Source organism: Mauremys mutica, chromosome 9 (genome assembly GCF_020497125.1).
Source record: "Mauremys mutica isolate MM-2020 ecotype Southern chromosome 9, ASM2049712v1, whole genome shotgun sequence".
NCBI classification, from domain to species: Eukaryota; Metazoa; Chordata; order Testudines; family Geoemydidae; genus Mauremys; species Mauremys mutica.
The window spans coordinates 1,063,629-1,082,989 of NC_059080.1; the positions used below are offsets into that span (position 1 = coordinate 1,063,629).

The window sequence follows — 19,361 nt, forward strand, 5'->3', positions numbered from 1 at the left end:
TCTGGGATGCCGGCACCACTCAGCCGGCACCCCAGACTGGCAGTGGTTCTGGCTGCCGGTCCCTTGCCTGTCGGGGTCACAGCCGCCGGCCCCACTCAGCCTCCTGCTGGCCTGAGTGAGCAGAACCCTAGGCTGGTAGCGGGCTGAGGGGGGTCCGGTGGCCGGGATCCCAGATGGCAGGAGCTGGCAGACGGAACCCCAGACTGGCAGCGGGCTGAGTGGGGCCGGTGGCTGGGACCCCAGAGCGGCAGTGGGCTGAGCCTCTCAGCCCGCTGCCAGTCTGGGATTCTGTCCGCCAGCTCCTGCCAGCCGGGATCCCGGCCGTCGTCCCCCCCTCAGCCCGCTACCAGCCTAGGGTTCTGCTCACTCAGGGCGGCAGGAGGCTGAGCGGGACCGGCGGCTGGGACCCTGACTGGCAAGGGGCCGTCAGCCAGAACCCCAGACCAGTAGCAGACTGAGTGCTGCTGGCACCCTGCTGAGTGTTGCCGGCACCCCAGACTGGCAGAGGACTGAGCCACTCAGCCCGCTGCCAGCTGAGTGAATGGATCCCCAGGCTGGCAGCCACTCTGGGGTTCCGGCTGCCAGCTCCTGCCAGCCAGGGTCTCAGCCCCCGGCCTGCTCAGCCCGCTGCCAGCCTGGGGTTCCCAGGCTGGCAGCGGGTTCTGAGTGGGGCCAGTGGCCTGGACCTTGGCTGGCAACGGGCGCAGCAGCCAGAACTCCAAAGCGGCGGTGGGCTGAGCCGCTTAGCCCGCCACTGCGTGCCATCAAAAATTGGCTCGCATGCCACCTTTGGCACGCGTGCCGTAGGTTGCCGACCCCTGTTATAAGCAATATGTCTGTGAACAGGGAAATCCCATTTCCACACTGCTGTCCTCTTTCTCCCTCTGTGTTTATGCAGGATACATATCTTGGAATCACATAGGCTATTGAGGATAGAATTTTAGCCTTAATGCTGGATTTATTTCCTTTTGCAAGGGTTAACCAGACTTTGAATGTTTCTTAAATGTAGATGTTTATGGACTATGGACTGACATGCTCATTTGGCTCCAGGACAGCCCTGTAACATTTACAGGTTAGGGCACTAGTTCCCAGTCTGCTTTGTTGACCGCAAGGGATCCACAGAGCCTTTGAGAGTCAGGAATTGAGGGTGGCTCATAAAAGCGGTGGAGCATCTTTCTGCTATGAACTGGTCCTCAGAATGGAAAAGCTGGAGAATCACTGGGTTAAACCATCTAGATTCTTTTTTGTGAAAAGCAATCTAAGTGAAAGACAGATATTATGAGATGTATATATTGGGCCCCAGAATGGGAAGTCAACAGCTCCTTCTGCACAACTCCATTAAAAATGCATCTCTGTGAATAGGGAATTGGTTGGTTTTGATTTTCTGAAGTCCATCTCTGGGCGGTTTGCGTCCTCACCTGATCTCGGAAAAATCATCTTACTCCACATCGAGTTTCTGTTACGGAGGATGAAGGAGCCACTTGCCAAGCAAAAAATTGAAGATGTCATTACAGGTCAGTGTCCAACTTCTGTCGTTTGCTGGTGACAGGGCTTAATTGATTTAAGCAATTGATTTACCTCTTCTCCTTAACTCCCACTCTCCTCCTCCTTCCTTTATATCTTTTTCTTACTCTTTGTCATGTATTGTATATAGTAAGTTGCAGGGCTGCTACTAGCAGGTCATGCTCCTGTGTCAGATTTGGACTGGCCAGAGCTTCCATCTCAGAGAGATGCAGACTTGATGTGTTCACTATAAGATCCTTTAACGTTATGCCAGGTATGGCTGAGGTTAGCTTAAATCAGGGGTCGGCAACCTTTCGGAAGTGGTGTGCCGATTTTTCATGTATTCACTCTAATTTAAGGTTTTACGTGCCAGTAATACATTTTAATGTTTTTAGAAGGTCTCTTTCTATAAGTCTATAACTAAACTATTGTTGTATGTAAAGTAAATAAGGTTTTTAAAAAGTTTAAGCAGCAAAGAATCCTGTGGCACCTTATAGACTAACAGACGTTTTGCAGCATGAGCTTTCGTGGGTGAATACCCACTTCTTCGGAGTGAATACCCACTCCTTTCCTCGCAGAGGTTCCTGGGAGAGCCCTGTGGTTCGGGGCTCTCCTGGGAACTGCAACGGGGAAAGGAGCAGAACCCCCACCCCATCCCTTTTACAGAGCTCCGTCTCCGTCCTCCGTCTGTGTACTACAGCAGCAGCCCTGCCAGAGGACAGGGCTGAGGCGGGGCAGGGCGGAGGGTGGTAAATCCACCAGAGGAGCTGCCGCTGTTCTGCTCCTTTCCCCATTGGTAACTGCAGCGGGGAAAGGAGCAGAATGCCGGCAGCTCCTCTGGCAGCTGTACTACTCCCTGTCCTGTCCTCCGGCGGGGATGCTGCTGTACGGATGAAGGAGACGCAGCTGCGTGGAAGGGCAGGGCTGGGAGTGGTACAGTCGCACCAGACGAGCTGCTGGCATGGGGCCCACGGCTCCTCCTGTGTCTTTCCAGTATGCCATATCAGCTATAAATACCTTGCTGGTATGGCATACTGGAGCGTACCGCCGTACTTGTACTGCACACACACCCTCCAAGATCTACCCCACCACATCCCTGTTACCACAGAGTCTATTAACAAGTTTCTGTATGGCAGAGGGGCGGCCCACTCTTTATCCCTTCACTTCAATATGTGAGGACACCCAGGGTGCAGACACTGCTGCAATGGACATTGTAGTCCAAGAATCTGTTTGGCGTGCACTGGGCTCATGCGCACCAATAGTGGAACACAACTTGAAGAACGACAGTTACTGTACGGTAGGTAATAGTTTCTTCTTTAAGACCTTGTAATTGCTTAATTTTAATCACTTCTCAGGTCACTATACAGGAAAACAGCTGTCACCTGAAACACTGAACCGGCTGCACATCATTCTGTGGGACAGAGCTGCCAAGAGCTATGAGGTTTGGGAACAAAGGGGGTCTTTGTTCTTTGCTTTAAAAAAAAAAAAGAAGGATCACTGTTCTAGGGTGATACTTGCCATTTAAGAGAGTGCGGGGCTAGTGCACCTGTGACTCATCAGCTCACACCAACTGGGTTTTACAGGAGGGCACTTGTAGATGGAAGAGATCTGGTGAGTCAAGGGGAACCTGAGAGACAGGAAAGGGGGGTAGGTGAGAGCTGCCTGGGAGAGACAGTTATTAGAGAGCAGAATGCTCTGCAGGCGCTATCTGAGGAGGAGGAGCAACTGGGAAGGTGTGATGGGATTCCCGAATGCAACCTGGACTGTGGGACTGCTGAGCCCTCTGCTGAGCCACCAACCTGGCGTATTCCTCAGATTGTGATGCTGTTGGCAGGTACTGCACTTACACAGACATCCACAGGCACTGACACACCCAACTGAGTTATATGAATGCGTCTCTCAGCCATTCATGAACCAACAATAGAGAGGCTCTCACCAGTTCTCCCCAGCTCCCCAGCCTTGCACCCCATAATTGTACCATCTTGCGCTCATCAGAAGCCTGACCAGTGTAAGTTCATTACCCAATCAATGTGGAGAAGACATGCACTAGCCTTTGTAAACAGGGCTTAGATTTCCCAAGCACATCAACAAAAACACACTGTTTTAGGTAAAATATAAAACAGATTTATTAACTAGAGATAAATTTTAAGTGATTATAAGTAGAAACTGTAGAGATCAAAGTTGGTACATAAGAAATAAAAGTAAATTCACAATTTGAGTTCTATAAACTGTGACAAAGTTCCTCCTCTACCTTGGTGGGTCCTGCGCTTATTGGCAGATTTGCTCACCTCAGTGATCTTCCCCTCTGGTGGAACCCACAGTCTGGGTCAACTCCTCCTGTGTCTGATCAGGAGTTGGGAGGTTTGGGGGGAACCCGGGCCCACCCTCTACTCCGGGTTCCAGCCCAGGGCCCTGTGGATTGCAGCTGTCTATAGTGCCCCCTGTAACAGCTGCATGACAGCTACACCTCCCTGGGCTACTTCCCCATGGCCTCCTCCAAACACCTTCTTTATCCTCACCACAGGACCTTCCTCCTGGTGTCTGATAACGCTTGTACTCCTTAGTCCTCCAGCAGCACACCCTCTCAGTCCTTGCGCCTCTTGCTCCCAGCTTCTCACATGCCCACCACAAACTGAAGTGAGCTCCTTTTTAAACCCAGGTGCCCTGATTAGCCTGCCTTGATTGGCTGCAGGTGATCTAATCAGCCTGTCTGCCTTAACTGGTTCTAGCAGGTTCCTGATTACTCTAGTGCAGCCCCTGCTCTGGTCACTCAGGGAACAAAAAACTACTCATCCAGTGACCAGTATATTTGCCCTCTACCAGACTCCTGTACCCCACTGGCCTGGGTCTGTCACAAAACTAAACAGGATTTGAATCAAGCCATGTCTCACCCTGATACAGTAACTACTCACTTAACGTCCTCCCGCTTAATGTTGTTTTGAAGTTACGTTGCTGCTCCATTAGGGAACATGCTCATTTAAAGTTGTGCAATGCTCCCTTGCAATGCTGTTTGGCGGTACTTAGGACTTTCTGGGAAGGGAGGGAAGGAGCGGGGACGCTGCATGCTCCAGAGAGGAGGTGGAGTGGGGGTGGGAAGAGGTGGGCGTGGAGCATCCCCCGGCAAAGTTGGTGCCTGTTCTTCTGGGGGGAAACTGCCGCTGCTGCTGCGCAAGGTACTTCCTAGCGTCCTTGCCTGCAGCAGGCTGTGCCTGTGTGGGGTAAGCCAGGGGCCCCTCCCAACACAGTACAGGACAGCACTGTACAGTATATAATGCCTTTTGTCTACCCCCCAAAAAATTTCCTTGGAACCTAACCCCCCGCATTTACATTAAATCTTATGGGGAAATTGGATTAGTTTAACATCGTTTCACTTAAACTTGCATTTTTCAGGAACATAACTACAACGTTAAGTGAGGAGTTACTGTAGATGGTATAAACAGGTCACAGATCTTCAGTACACAGGCTGGAATTCTCCTCCAGCCTGGGACCACCCTCCCCAGTTCAAAGTCTTTGTCCTCTAGATATGTTTCCAGGTTTTGAGCTGCGGGGGGAGTGAGGCCAAGTGATGATATCACTTCCCCTCTTTATAGTTTCTTCCAGCCTGCTGGAAAGATCTATGCTTGTGACATGTGCAGAGGCGCTGACTTTCTAATGTGCCGGAGGGTACACCTCCCTGGTGTTAACTTTTAGTCATGATGAATATTGACCATTTATTCATACCCTCTGTTTCTCATCTCCGAAGCAGTTTTTAATCCATGACAATACTTTGCCTCTCACCCCATGACAACTAAGTTTCTTTAAGGATCCTAGCCAAAGGCTTTTTGAAGCCCTAAATAAATTGTTAATTGGTTCTCCTTTATCTACCACTTTACTGACACATTCAAAGAATTCTCACAGACAAGATATGATTTTCCTTTGCAGAAGCCATGCTGGTTAGACCCTGTTATATTTAATGAAGGGGAAGTCTGTAACAGGAGCCAATGGCTGGAAGTTGAAGCTAGACAAATCCCAACTAGAAATAAGGTGTACATTTTTAACAGGCTGATTAATTACTGGAACAGTTTACCAAGGGTCATGGTGGATTCTCTATCACTGGCAGTTTTTAAATCAAGATTGGATGTTTTTCTAAAAGATCTGCTCTAGGAATTATTTTGGGGATGTTCTGTGGTCTGTGCCATATGGGAAGTCAGACTAGATGATCACAAATGGTCCCTTCTGGCCTTGGAATCTATGAACATATTTGACTATTTCAACCTTTTGATTCTTATGAAGCCTGATTTATTTAGCTTAGTAAAATGTAGTCAATTTAAACTTCAGTGTGGCTGTGTTTAATTTATTTTTTTTAAATTTTCTAGGCAAAAAACTACTCTGAAGCCCTTCAGTGGTATAACTATTCTCTCAGCTTCTATTCATCTGGGCAGATAGATCAGAACTTGGCTAAGTTGCAGAGGAATATGGCTTCCTGCTACTTTCATCTGAAACAACTTGAAAAAGTATTTGTGTGTGTGTGTGGTGTTGCAGTGTCAATGGGACTTGATTTTAAATTGTGAAAGGGTAAAGGGGGAATGGAAGTTTGTTCTGTAGCTTTTCTGTGTTGTTACATGATTACATGATTACACTTGGGACTTTAAGGTTTAAAAATGTACCCACTTAATTATTAATATATATTTTTTTCATTAGGGTCCCCCCACTTCGAGGTGCTGTACAGACATAATAGAGGGCATGATTTCTGCCACAAACAGCGTACAATGTAAAGAAATGCTAGAGTAGAGAGAAGCGGTCCAGCAGATAAATAAAATGGCAAAAGTGGAGATTTGTCACATCTTAATAATAAAATGTTTTTGATACTAATATGTTTTAAAATGAAAATATAAAACTATCCCCATTTGCTACTTGACATGGACATTATTAATTGGGTCATTTATTAAGGGGATCGTGGTAGAAGTTTTTTCTTCAAAGTAGGCAATGGCGTTGTGCACCAGCTCAGAGAGATGAAGCAGCATGACTGCATCACTGGTGGAACACACAGATGGGGAGCAATGTAAAAAGACACAAAGGTGGAAAAGTGGGGGGAGGGGACTTGAAAGACAAGAAGTTTGAGCCTGATGTGGTAGAAAAGCTGCCGTACAGCAAGGCTGCCATGGAGTTACTGGTAAATGGACTGTCTTGTGTAAAGTTATATTCCAGCATGTCATCAGACCGCTAACTTCAACGAGCTGAGGAACAAAATGATTGCAATGAAGTATGTATTACAGAGAGGGAGCTTTAACAGCTGTAAAGACCTAGAGAGATCACATGGCACAAGTGATCTTTGTGCCTCTTAGCATAACAGCTAGTGTCACCAGAACAGACTCATAACTAGTATCATCTGTGTGTAAGTCTAAAAATCTTGCTATTCTTAAGATAGAACTTACTTAATTTTGTCTAAATTAAAAAAGCATCTTGAGCACTTGCTTTAAGTGATCACTAGATGGAGGTCTAAACTATGTTTGTACTTTACAAATGATGTACAAACTTGTCTGCTGATACTGCCTATGTGGTCTCTCATTCTGAATGGAGAGCAGAGACATGCTGTGAGGTGCAGCAAGAGCTGCTCCTGGAAGTTAGACGTACAGCAACTAGATTCATAGACTCTAGGACTGGAAGGGACCTCGAGAGGTCATCGAGTCCAGTCCCCTGCCCTCATGGCAGGACCAAATACTGTCTAGACCATCCCTGATAGAAATTTATCTAACCTACTCTTAGATATCTCCAGAGATGGAGATTCCACAACCTCCCTAGACAGTTTATTCCAGTATTTAACCACCCTGACAGTTAGGAACTTTTTCCTAATGTCCAACCTAAACCTCCCTTGCTGCAGTTTAAGCCCATTGCTTCTTGTTCTATCCTTAGAGGCTAAGGTGAACAAGTTTTCTCCCACCTCCTTATGACACCCTTTTAGATACCTGAAAACTGCTATCGTGTCCCCTCTCAGTCTTCTCTTTTCCAAACTAAACAAACCCAATTCTTTCAGCCTCCCTTCATAGGACATGTTCTCTAGACCTTTAATCATTCTTGTTGCTCTTCTCTGGACCCTCTCCAATTTCTCCACATCTTTCTTGAAATGTGGTGCCCAGACTGGACACAATACTCCAGCTGAGGCCTGACTAGCGCAGAGTAGAGCAGAAGAATCATAGAATCTCAGGGTTGGAAGGGACCTCAGGAGGTCATCTAGTCCAACCCCCTGCTCAAAGCAGGACCAAACCCAACTAAATCATCCCAGCCAGGGCTTTGTCAAGCCTGACCTTAAAAACCTCTAAGGAAGGAGATTCCACCACCTCCCTAGGGAACCCATTCCAGTGCTTCACCACCCTACTAGTGAAAAAGTTTTTGCTAATGTCCAACCTAAACCTCCTCCTCTGCAACTTGAGACCATTACTCCTTGTTCTGTCATCTTCTACCACTGAGAACAGTCTAGATCCATCCTCTTTGGAACCCCCTTTCAGATAGTTGAAAGCAGCTATCAAATCCCCCCTCATTCTTCTCTTCTGCAGGCTAAACAATCTCAGTTCCCTCAGCCTCTCCTCGTAAGTCATGTGCTCCAGCCCCCTAATCATTTTTGTTGCCCTCCGCTGGACTCTCTCCAATTTATCCACATCCTTCTTGTAGTGTGGGGCCCAAAACTGGACACAGTACTCCAAATGAGGCCTCACCAGTGCTGAATAGAGGGGAATGATCATGTCCCTCGATCTGCCGGAAATGCCCCTACTTATACAACCCAAAATGCCATTAGCCTTCTTGGCAACAAGGGCACACTGTTGACTCATATCCAGCTTTTCGTCCACTGTAACCCCTAGGTCCCTTTCTGCAGAACTGCTGCCCAGCCATTCGGTCCCTAGTCTATAGCAGTACATGGGATTCTTCCGTCCTAAATGCAGGACTCTGCACTTGTCCTTGTTGAACCTCATCATATTTCTTTTGGCCCAATCCTCTAATTTGTCTAGGTCCCTCTGTATCCTATCCCTACCCTCCAGCGTATCAACCACTCCTCCCAGTTTAGTGTCATCTGCAAACTTGCTAAGGGTGCAGTCCACACCATCCTCCAGATCGTTAATGAAGATATTGAACAAAACCGGCCCCAGCACCGACCCTTGGGGCACTCCACTTGATACCGGCTGCCAACTAGACATGGAACCATTGATCACTACCCGTTGAGCCCGACCATCTAGCCAGTTTTCTATCCACCTTACCGTCCATTCATCCAGCCCAGACTTCTTTAACTTGCTGGCAAGAATACTGTGGGAGACTGTATCAAAAGCTTTGCTAAAGTCCAGAAATAGCACATCCACTGCTTTCCCCTCATCCACAGAGCCGGTTATCTCATCATAGAAGGCAATTAGGTTAGTCAGGCATGACTTGCCCTTGGTGAATCCATGCTGACTGTTCCTGATCACTTTCTCCTCCTTTAAGTGGTTCAGAATTGATTCCTTGAGGACCTGTTCCATGATTTTTCCAGGGACTGAGGTGAGACTGACTGGCCTGTAGTTCCCTGGATCTTCCTTCTTCCCTTTTTTAAAGATGGGCACTACATTAGCTTTTTTCCAGTCATCCGGGACCTCCTCCGATCGCAATGATTTTTCAAAGATAATGGCCAATGGCTCTGCAATCTCATCGGCCAACTCCTTTAGCACCCTCGGATGCAGCGCATCCGGCCCCATGGACTTGTGCTCGTCCAGCTTTTCTGAATAGTCCCGAACTACTTCTTTCTCCACAGAGAGCTGGTCACCTCCTCCCCATACCGTGCTGCAGAGTGCAGCTGTCTGGGAGCTGACCTTGTCTGTGAAGACAGAGGCAAAAAAAGCATTGAGTACACTAGCTTTCTCCACATCCTCTGTCACTAGGTTCCCTCCCTCATTCAGCAAGGGGCCCACACTTACCTTGACTTTCTTCTTGTTGCTAACATACCTGAAGAAACCCTTCTTGTTACTCCTAACATCTCCGGCTAGCTGCAACTCCAAGTGTGATTTGGCCTTCCTAATTTCACTCCTGCATGCCTGAGCAATACTTTTATACTCCTCCCTGGTTATTTGTCCAATCTTCCACTTCTTGTAAGCTGTTTTTTTGTGTTTAAGACGAGCAAGGATTTCACTGTTAAGCCAAGCTGGTCGCCTGCCATATTTACTTTTCTTCCTACACATCGGGATGGTTTGTTCCTGCAACCTCAATAAGGATTCTTTAAAATACAGCCAGCTTTCCTCGACTCCTTTCCCCGTCATGTTATTCTCCCAGGGGACCTTACCCATCAGTTCCCTGAGGGAGTCGAAGTCTGCTTTTCTGAAGTCCAGGGTCTCTGTTCTACTGCTCTCCTTTCTTCCTTGTATCAGGATCCTGAACTCTACCATCTCATGGTCACTGCCTCCCAGGTTCCCATCCACTATTGCTTCCTCTACTATTTCTTCCCTGTTTGTGAGCAGCAGGTCAAGAAGAGCTTTTCCCCTAGTTGGTTCCTCCAGCACTTGCCTAACAATCCTTCTTCTTGGAAGACCATCCCATGGTCAAAGAATCCAAACCCTTCTCTCCGACACCATCTGCGTAGCCATTCGTTGATTTCCACGATTCGACGGTCTCTACCCTGGCCTTTTCCTGCCACAGGGAGGATAGACGAGAACACCACTTGCGCCTCAAACTCCTTTATCCTTCTTCCCAGAGCCACGTAGTCTGCAGTGATACGCTCAAGGTCATTCTTGGCAGTATCATTGGTGCCCACGTGGAGAAGCAGGAAGGGGTAGCGATCTGAGGGCTTGATGAGTCTCGGCAGTCTCTCCGTCACATCGTGAATCCTAGCCCCTGGCAAGCAGCACACCTCTCGGTTTTCCCGGTCAGGGCGGCAGATAGATGACTCAGTCCCCCTGAGGAGAGAGTCCCCGACCACCACCACCCTCCTCCTCCTCTTGGGAGTGGTGGTCATGGAACCCCCATCCCTAGGACGGTGCATCTCATGCCTTCCAATCAGTGGAGTTTCCTTCTGCTCTGTTCCCTCAGATGTATCATCCACTCCACCCTCTGCGCTAGTACCTGCAGAGAGAACATGAAAACGGTTGCTCACCTGCATCTGTGTTACTGGTACATGGACATTTCTGGTACTCTTTCCTCTTCTGGAAGTCACATGCTGCCAGTTATCCTCACTGGCCTTCTGTCCCCGCTGCGTAGCCTGCTCTGAATCTTCAGAACATTGTGCCCGCTGAAGCTGATCCTGACGTCTATCCAGGAAATCCTCATTTTCTTTTATGGAACGCAGGGTTGATATTCGTTTCTCCAGACCTTGAATCTTCTCTTCCAATATGGAGATCAGCTTGCACTTTATACAGACAAAGTCGCTCCTATCCTGTGGAAGGAAGACGAACATGGCGCATCCTGTGCAGGTCACAACAGCGGATCGCTCAGCATCCATGGTCTCTTCCTTCTAAGAGCTTCCTTACTTGTGGCAGACGCTACTCAGAGAAACCTGTGAGAGGGAGCCTCAGTAGGCTCTCTCCAGGCGAAATCCCAGGCAAACTCCTTCTGTTTGCCTCTCTGCTGTTCGCTGCTTAGCTGGTTCGCGGCTGACTGCCTTTTTATAACAGTCTGGCCCAGCTGGAACAAAGCACTCCCAGGTCACACTGGTCAAACAAGCAATCAAACAATCAAGCACACAGTCAAACTGCCAAACTGCCCCCGCAACAGACACTCAGATACTCACCAGCGCAGTCCCCCTACTGCAGCACTTAGCGTACCTCTGCTCAGAGGGATCCCAGGCAAACTCCTTCTGTTTGCCTCTCTGCTGTTCGCTGCTCAGCTGGTTCGCAGCTGACTGCCTTTTTATAACAGTCAGGCCCAGCTGGAACAAAGCACTCCCAGGTCACACTGGTCAAACAAGCAATCAAACAATCAAGCACACAGTCAAACTGCCAAACTGCCCCCGCAACAGACACTCAGATACTCACCAGCGCAGTCCTCCTACTGCAGCACTTAGCGTACCTCTGCTCAGAGGGATCCCAGGCAAACTCCTTCTGTTTGCCTGGGACTTTAGAGCAAGACTTCTCGTGTCTTGCTCTAAACACACCTGTTAATGCATCCCAGAATCATGTTTGCTTTTTTTGCAACAGCATCACACTATTGACTCATATTTAGCTTGTGGTCCACTATAACCCCTAGATCCCTTTCGGCCATACTCCTTCCTAGACAGTCTCTTCTCATTCTGTATGTGTGAAACTGATTGTTCCTTCCTAAGTGGAGCACTTTGCATTTGTCTTTATTAAACTTCATCCTGTTTACCTCAGACCATTTCTCCAATTTGTCCAGATCATTTTGAATTTTGACCCTATCCTCCAAAGCAGTTGCAATCCCTCCCAGTTTGGTATCATCTGCAAACTTAATAAGCATACTTTCTATGCCAATATCTAAGTTGTTGATGAAGATATTGAACAGAGCCGGTCCCAAAACAGACCCCTGTGGAACCCCACTCATTATACCTTTCCAGCAGGATTGGGAACCATTAATAACTACTCTCTGAGTACGGTTATACAGCCAGTTATGCACTCACCTTATAGTAGCCCCATCTAAGTTGTATTTGCCTAGTTTATCGATAAGAATATCATGCGAGACCATATCAAATGCCTTACTAAAGTCTAGGTATACCACATCCACCGCTTCTCCCTTATCCACAAGACTCGTTATCCTATCAAAGAAAGCTATCAGATTAGTTTGACATGATTTGTTCTTTACAAATCCATGCTGGCTATTCCCTATCACCGTACCACCTTCCAAGTGTTTGCAGATGATTTCCTTAACTACTTGTTCCATTATCTTCCCTGGCAAGGAAGTTAAACTAACTGGTCTGTAGTTTCCTGGGTTGTTTTTATTTCCCTTTTTGTAGATGGGCACTATGTTTGCCCTTTTCCAGTCTTCTGGAATCTCTCCTGTCTCCCATGATTTTCCAAAGATAATAGCTAGAGGCTCAGATACCTCCTCTGTTAGCTCCTTGAGTATTCTAGGATGCATTTCATCAGGCCCTGGTGACTTGCAGGCATCTAACTTTTCTAAGAGATTTTTAACTTGTTCCTTTATTTTCTCTTCTAAACCTACCCCCTTCCCATTAGCATTCACTATGTTAGGCATTCCTTCAGACTTCTCGATGAAGACCAAAACAAAGAAGTCATTAAGCATCTCTGCCATTTCCAAGTTTCCTGTTACTGTTTCTCCCTCCTCACTGAGCAGTGGGCCTACCCTGTCTTTGGTCTTCCTCTTGCTTCTAATGTATTGATAAAAAGACTTCTAGTGTGATATTCTTATGAAGTTGAGGGCATTCACTTTCCTGTGTACACACCAACCTGACACTGCAAGTTGCATGTCCTGTAGCAAAGTAAGAGTTTCTTGGAAACTCACTGTATTCTACTAATGTGTGTGACAGATGTTAGGGGAGCAGTGCTGCACCCTCATGTGTCCTAGCCCAGTAAAATTTCTGGAACTGAAGACTTTATAGAAAAGGTGAGAGTTAAAAAGGCTGGGGAAATAGTGAACAATTTACTGGAGTCTGGTCTCTGGAAGGGTGGAGTTGCTTTTTGGAGTTCTTTAGACCAGCGTTTCTCAAATGTGGCCACTGGGGCTTTTCTTGTGGCTACAGCAGGGGTGGGCAAACTTTTTGGCTGGAGGGCGACATCGGGGTGGGGAAATTGCTTGCAGGACCATGAATGTTGGGGTGTGGGAGGGGTGTAGTGTGCAGGAAGAGGCTCAGGGCAAGGGGTTGGGGCAGAGGAGAGGTGCAGGGCACAGGAGGGAGTGCACAGTGCGGGAGGGGGCTCAGGGCTGGGGGTTAGGGTGCAGGAGGGGTGCAAGGTGCAGAAGAGGGCTCAGGGCAGGGGGTCGAGGTGCAGGAGGAAGTGCAGGGTGTGGCGGGGGCTCAGGGCAGGGCTTTCGGGGTGCAGCGGGGGCTCGGGATAGGGGGTTGGGTTTGGGGGTGCAGGAGGGGTTCGGGGTGAGGCCTCCGGCCTGGTGCCGCTTACCTGGAGTGGCTCCAGGGTGGCAGTGGTGTACAGTGGGGCCAGGGCAGGCTCCCACCTGCCCCGGCCCCGGCCCCATGCTGCTCATGGAAGTGGCTGGCACCATGTCCCTGCGGCCCCTCCCCCGAAGCTCCCATGGCCAGGAACGGGAACCACGGCAAATGGGAGCTTCGGGGAGGTACCCACAGGCAAGAGCAGTGCGTAGAGCCCTCTGCCCCTCCACCCCCAGGGGCTGCAGGGACACGGTGCTGGCCACTTCCCGGAGCGAAGCGGGACCCGCAGGCCATGGGGATGGTAATCCCACAGGCTGGATCCAAAGCCCTGAGGGGCCAGATCTGGCCTGCGGGCTGTACTTTGCCCACCCCTGGGCTACAGCCTTCTGGGCTGTGATGGGGAAGGGGGGAGCAGCGGCTCCTCCCCCTCCCTGGTGCTCTTGGATGCTTTGGTGTTGGTTGCCGGGGCTTCCAGCAAGTGTTGGGCACTGCCTCCCTCTAGAGACACCTGGGGCACAGTGCTGGAGGAGCAGGCAGCTGGTGATTTCCCCACCTTCCCAGGGGAGGTGGGGCTCAGGATCTGGGCTTAAGCCCGGAGGTGGCAGGGAGGTATGTTCTGGCTGCGAGGCTTTGGGTTCCAGCCCTGGGCTCTGGCTGTATGGCTTTGGGTTCCGTCCCCTAGTTGAGGGGCTTCAGGCCTCACTGCTACCCCCAGCCAACCTCCCCCTCCCCATCGCTCTGACCCCTGCTGCCTCCCTCAATCCCCCATCCAGGGGTTAATTTGTGCTCAGACTTCCGGGGGCTGAATAAGTCTGCTGTGAAAAGTGATATTTGCATGTTTGTTAATATCACTTTTCACAGCAGACTTACTAGCTAGCAATAAATAAATTACCATGATTTGGGTGTGTATATGTGCATATTTATTATTTGTTTTTCCAAAAGCTAATTAAGTATTTTAGGGAAAAGTGTGAGCGTGGCCACCAGCAAGAGTTGGTGGCAGCACTCTGAGGCCACCAGATAATTAGTCCTGAGAATCCCTGCTCTAGACATCATGCTAATAAGCACCATATTAGAGCTGGTGCATAGTTGCAGCTATTGTTAAAAAATGCCCACGTGTTTACATTCTAACTCTCTGTTTTGAGTTCCTCATAACTTTTAAAAACTTTAATCTTTTGGGCTGAAGTTTTCCAGATCTGGTACTTGCCTGAAGGTGAAACTTGGAGAAAAAAACATTCAACTATTTGTGAGTAGAAGGAGAGAGAAAAAATATTTTTCCCCATTAGAAAGAAATTCTTTAAATTTATTTTAGAGCTTTACAAGCAAAATGGCTGAGGGTATAATGTTTAAATTTAACAGAAACAGCCCTCACTGTGGAGAAGTGCCTTTACATATTCTTGTGATAGAGGGTTTTGATTTGGCTAAATCAGAAGAATTTGAACATCACACTTTGCACATTCGTAGGACATTTCTAACAGTAGTTCTTTAAAACCATGTTTGAACAGAAACTAGGCTGTACTAATGTGTATCTTAAGGGGTCCTTTAATCTAACATGCAAAGACATATAACAAGCTCCACGGTCTGAAGTTGAAGTTAGAAAAATTCAAATTGGAAATAAGAAATCTTCACAGGCAAAAAGTTGCAATTAACCATTGAAACAGGTTACTATATGATCACGTAATTAAAGCCTATGATAGTGTGTAAACATGAGGGGACCAACTTAAAGTTGCACAGTGAACATTAATTATGTCATTGCCTAACTTGAGTGCTTGGCTCTGCAACCTTAATGTTATTTTAATGTTGTTTTGTGATGTAATTTCCTATTTAAAAAAAACAAATGAAATAATAATTATATCATTAGGAACTATACTGACCTCCAACTTGTATCATCAGCAGGGTTTGTGACCATTAGATCCCCAGCACTGACCTTTGCCACTTGAACTAACTGGTAGCAGTAGTAGGCTATTAACATCTCCATGGACCAGTCACTAGAGGGAGATGAAGACACATGTTTTAGCAGTGGGTTTCACAGCTATTTACTGGCAGCAGAGAAATGTAGAAACTCAGGACATCTGGGTTCAATTCCAGGTTCTGAAGGAGAGTTTTCTATAGTGTTATAGACCTCTCTGCCCCTGTGCTTTGAGCTGTCCCAGTCCCCTTCTTCTCATATATACCCTCTGCTCTTGTCCAACCCTCCACCCTAGCTTTGGCCCCCATCCACCTCTATTTTTACCCATTCCCCACTCCCACTCCAGCTCTTGCCTCCCTCTGTGCCTGTCCACCCTCCTCCCACCCCAACTTCTACTTCCCGCCTCCTGCATGGTTCCTGTAATGCCTCCTTCTTGTCCACCATTCTTCATCCTTCTGAATTCAAATCAGTCTCAGCTGCATCCTCTTTCACCATGCAGACTGCTTGGTAGCATCAGGAGCATTGAGAGCATAGGAGAGACAGTCTCCCTGCTCTCAGTTGCTGTGCTCAGTGCCACGGTGGCCCCCTGGCTGATAGAAGGAGCAATTTCAGCAAAAGTCCTCAGCACCTCCAGTCGAGCTGGAGCATGCTTAGTGCAGATGGAATCATCAGAAAATGTAGCTGCCAAATTCTAATAAGTCTCTACTGAGTATCTATAGACTGAGACTTTTCAAAGGCTCCTAGCTTGGCAAATTTGGGTGAAATTTTCAAGGGACAGCAGAAGGCGCATCTCTGATACTAGGAGAACTGCCCTGACAAAATTCCTGCTCCAAAGCATGAAGGCTCTAGAACTTCTTAACAAAATGGTTGTAATACTCCTTTAATTTGGGCCAAACAATGTATTTTCCCTAATCTCATTCTCAGAAATGGCTGAGCCATTTGACCTGAAACTTTCCAAAAAAACTTCAGCCAGAGGCAGACACTCAGCATGGAAAATTCTAGCTTGAAGGGACAAAGTTTGGCAACGTTGTAAGCAACTGGAAATAATATTTTGAAGTGTCAGACAGTGTTAACTATTGGTGGCACTACTAGCCTTCTTCACTTGTTATGCTGTACCCCGAGGTGGGTCCTTGGCAGTAGCATAGAACCCTGGCTCTCTGGATCTTAAAGCAGAAGCCTTGACTGCCTGAATTAAAAGGACCCACTCTGTTAGCCAGCTCATCAATCTCTATATGTTTCCCAGCCACCACTAGAGAGGGACAGAGCATCACACTAAGTGGATATGAATTACATGTTCCATCTAGATGAGAAAGCTTGCCTGAGTTTTAGAAGTCCATCCAGCTCTAATCCCCATGCATGCCCTGACAGCAGAGGTTGAACCTGGGACTTCTACATCTAAATGCAAGAGCCTAAACTGCCAGAGCTGAATGACCCACATCTGAGAATCAGGGATGCAGCAAGTTAATCAACCTTTTTCCAGCCACCACTAGACAGGGACAAAGCAAAACACTATTATCTAACCTTGGATATATGTGGCAACTTCTGTTTCCGTGTACTGCTGTTTATGCCAAGTAGAGTCCAGGAGAGTCATTTATAAACAAGATGCTCTGCAGACCCCTACCTCCATTCAAGATGAATTTCACCCCATCCAGTGGGTCAGCACAGTGAGACTGTAATAGAGCCTATGCCTTGTGCTGGCCTTCTGCATTTGGTTGAATTTCACTCTTACTTCTTAGCTCACAAGGTGAAACTTTCAAGGTTGTGGAAAAAATGGTCTGATGTTATACTGTATCTGTTGAGAAACAGTGTGTGACCCTGGAATTAACTACTATATTGTTAAGGGGTCAGAATTAAGGGTTTGTTTGCAACTGTAATTTTAGCATTTCTTGAATTTTAAATGTTTAACTGCAACATTAACATTTATTGTCCCTCTATATGTGCTCAAAAGCTTATTTTTGTGACTTTTATTTTGTTTTTCAGCTCTGGATAACTTAAGACTTTTAAGATCCTCAGGGCATGGACTTTTCTTTGTCTGTAAAACACCAAGCTTTATACAGCTGTGGAGCTGTTTAAATAACATGTATATAATCGTTAATATCTTCTCTCTCAGTTTAGCTCACCCCTGCTACAATGTGTGTTACTGACTGCTTGTCATGACTGTGATTAAAATCCTGTTAATCTTTTCTGTCAACAGGCAAAAGAGGCAGTGAAGGAAGCAGAGAGGTGTGATCCCAGCAGCATCTTCACTCAGTTCAGTGTGTATAAGGTTGCGGTCTTGGAGGGTAACACTGAAAAAGGTAGAAACAATCAGAAGGGTAATATGTTGCTGTGTACATATGAACACATGATTATTTTGCAGTTTTATTGAGTTGGTCTTTTCCCAACAAAAAAACTTCCTTGACTTAGCCTGTTTTTCCACCTATGCCCTAAATTCCTTTCTCCCCTTCACCTCGAAACTAATTGGAAATGCTGTCTGCATCACTGCTTCAGGTTTGTCTTCCCCAGCTACATCTTAGACCCTCTCCAATCTAGCTTCTGCCCTTTCCACTGAAACTACTCTCACCAAAGTCTCTAATCACCTCCTCTTGGCCAAATGTCAGTGCCTCAGTTGCATCCTTGATTTCCTGGGTCTCTGTTGCTTTTGACATTGTTGATCATCCTCTTCTTGACTTCTTATCTACCCTGGTCTTTTGTGATACAGTACTTTCCTAAGTCTCCTCTTATCTCTCTTACCATTCCGTCAGGTTTTTTGATGGGTGGTCCTCCTCTCTCCCACTTTCTGATGGGATCTCATAGGTCTCTATCTTCAACCCCCTCCTTTTCTTCCATATATTGTATTCTAGGTCAGTGGTTCTCAACTGGTGGTCCACGGACTCTTGGGGGTCCACAGACTATGTCTACTCTTATTCTCAGGCTTGACCCCTTTTTCTACCTTCCTTTCTGGAAGGTCATAATCTGAGTCTTCTTGATTACAAGTAGCTTGTTTGCTGACCAGGTATGTCCATTATCTGCAGCTCCTTTGTGCTGTCATTTATGGGCAGTTCTCTCTTTCCCCTATCAGCTAGGTAATTTGCATCAACACAGATGCTTTTTAGCTTGCTTTTGGACTCAAAGCCATCAGCAGAGCTCAGAGACTCTGTCTTAAAATGAACAGGAGTACTTGTGGCACCTTAGAGACTAACAAATTTATTTCAGCATGAGCTTTCGTGGGCTACAGCTCACTTCTTCGGATGCATAGAATGGAACACACAGACAGGAGATATTTATACATACAGAGAACATGAAAAGGTGGAAGTATGCATACCAACTGGAAGATGTTCTCTGTATGTATAAATATCTCCTGTCTGTGTGTTCCATTCTATACATCCGAAGAAGTGAGCTGTAGCCCACGAAAGCTTATGCTGAAATACATTTGTTAGTCTCTAAGGTGCCACAAGTACTCCTGTTCTTTTTGCGGATACAGACTAACACGGCTGCTACTCTGAAACCTGTCTTAAAATGAACTTCCACCTGAGTTTTGATTACTTTCCACTTTTAGCTCCTGCTTCCAAAACACACAGTGATCTGAAAAAGAAAACACAACCTATTGTGGCCCTTTTTCGGAGCCCCAATAGGATTTTAATTAAGTAGCATGTTTTGCTTGCATTTTTTTTCTTTTCACCCCTTCTGTAATATACACTGCATATGTCATAGGAAAATGCACATTTTTTCATCTTAATTTCTATAACATTATATTAACCATATCAATTTTACATAAGGTGTAACTGTTTCTTTTGTGCTCACAGTTTTCATATACCCTTATCAAAGTGACAATCTGATTACTCAGAGCCAACTTCATTGTTCCTAACATTGCTACTTTGTGCATCTCATCCCTGCTATTGCTCCAGAGGGTACTGTCTTTTTCATTTCTTACTCTTTTACTGCAGCTCTTATCTGCTACTT

General features: G+C 46.9%; 1 protein-coding gene across 10 annotated transcripts in view; it reads left to right on the top strand.

Moving 5' to 3' along the window:
* Nucleotides 1-19,361, top strand: part of TEX11 (testis expressed 11) — a 120,190-nt gene that overhangs the window by 38,115 nt on the left and 62,714 nt on the right. For 9 of the 10 annotated variants that reach the window (XM_045030819.1, XM_045030818.1, XM_045030825.1 and 6 more), the window contains exons 14-17: nucleotides 1,363-1,514; nucleotides 2,859-2,944; nucleotides 5,859-5,996; nucleotides 17,614-17,716. In XM_045030819.1, coding sequence (XP_044886754.1) covers nucleotides 1,363-1,514; nucleotides 2,859-2,944; nucleotides 5,859-5,996; nucleotides 17,614-17,716 — 479 coding nt within the window. The remainder of the gene's footprint in view (nucleotides 1-1,362; nucleotides 1,515-2,858; nucleotides 2,945-5,858; nucleotides 5,997-17,613; nucleotides 17,717-19,361) is intronic. The other variant, XM_045030826.1, reaches the window with a different exon arrangement.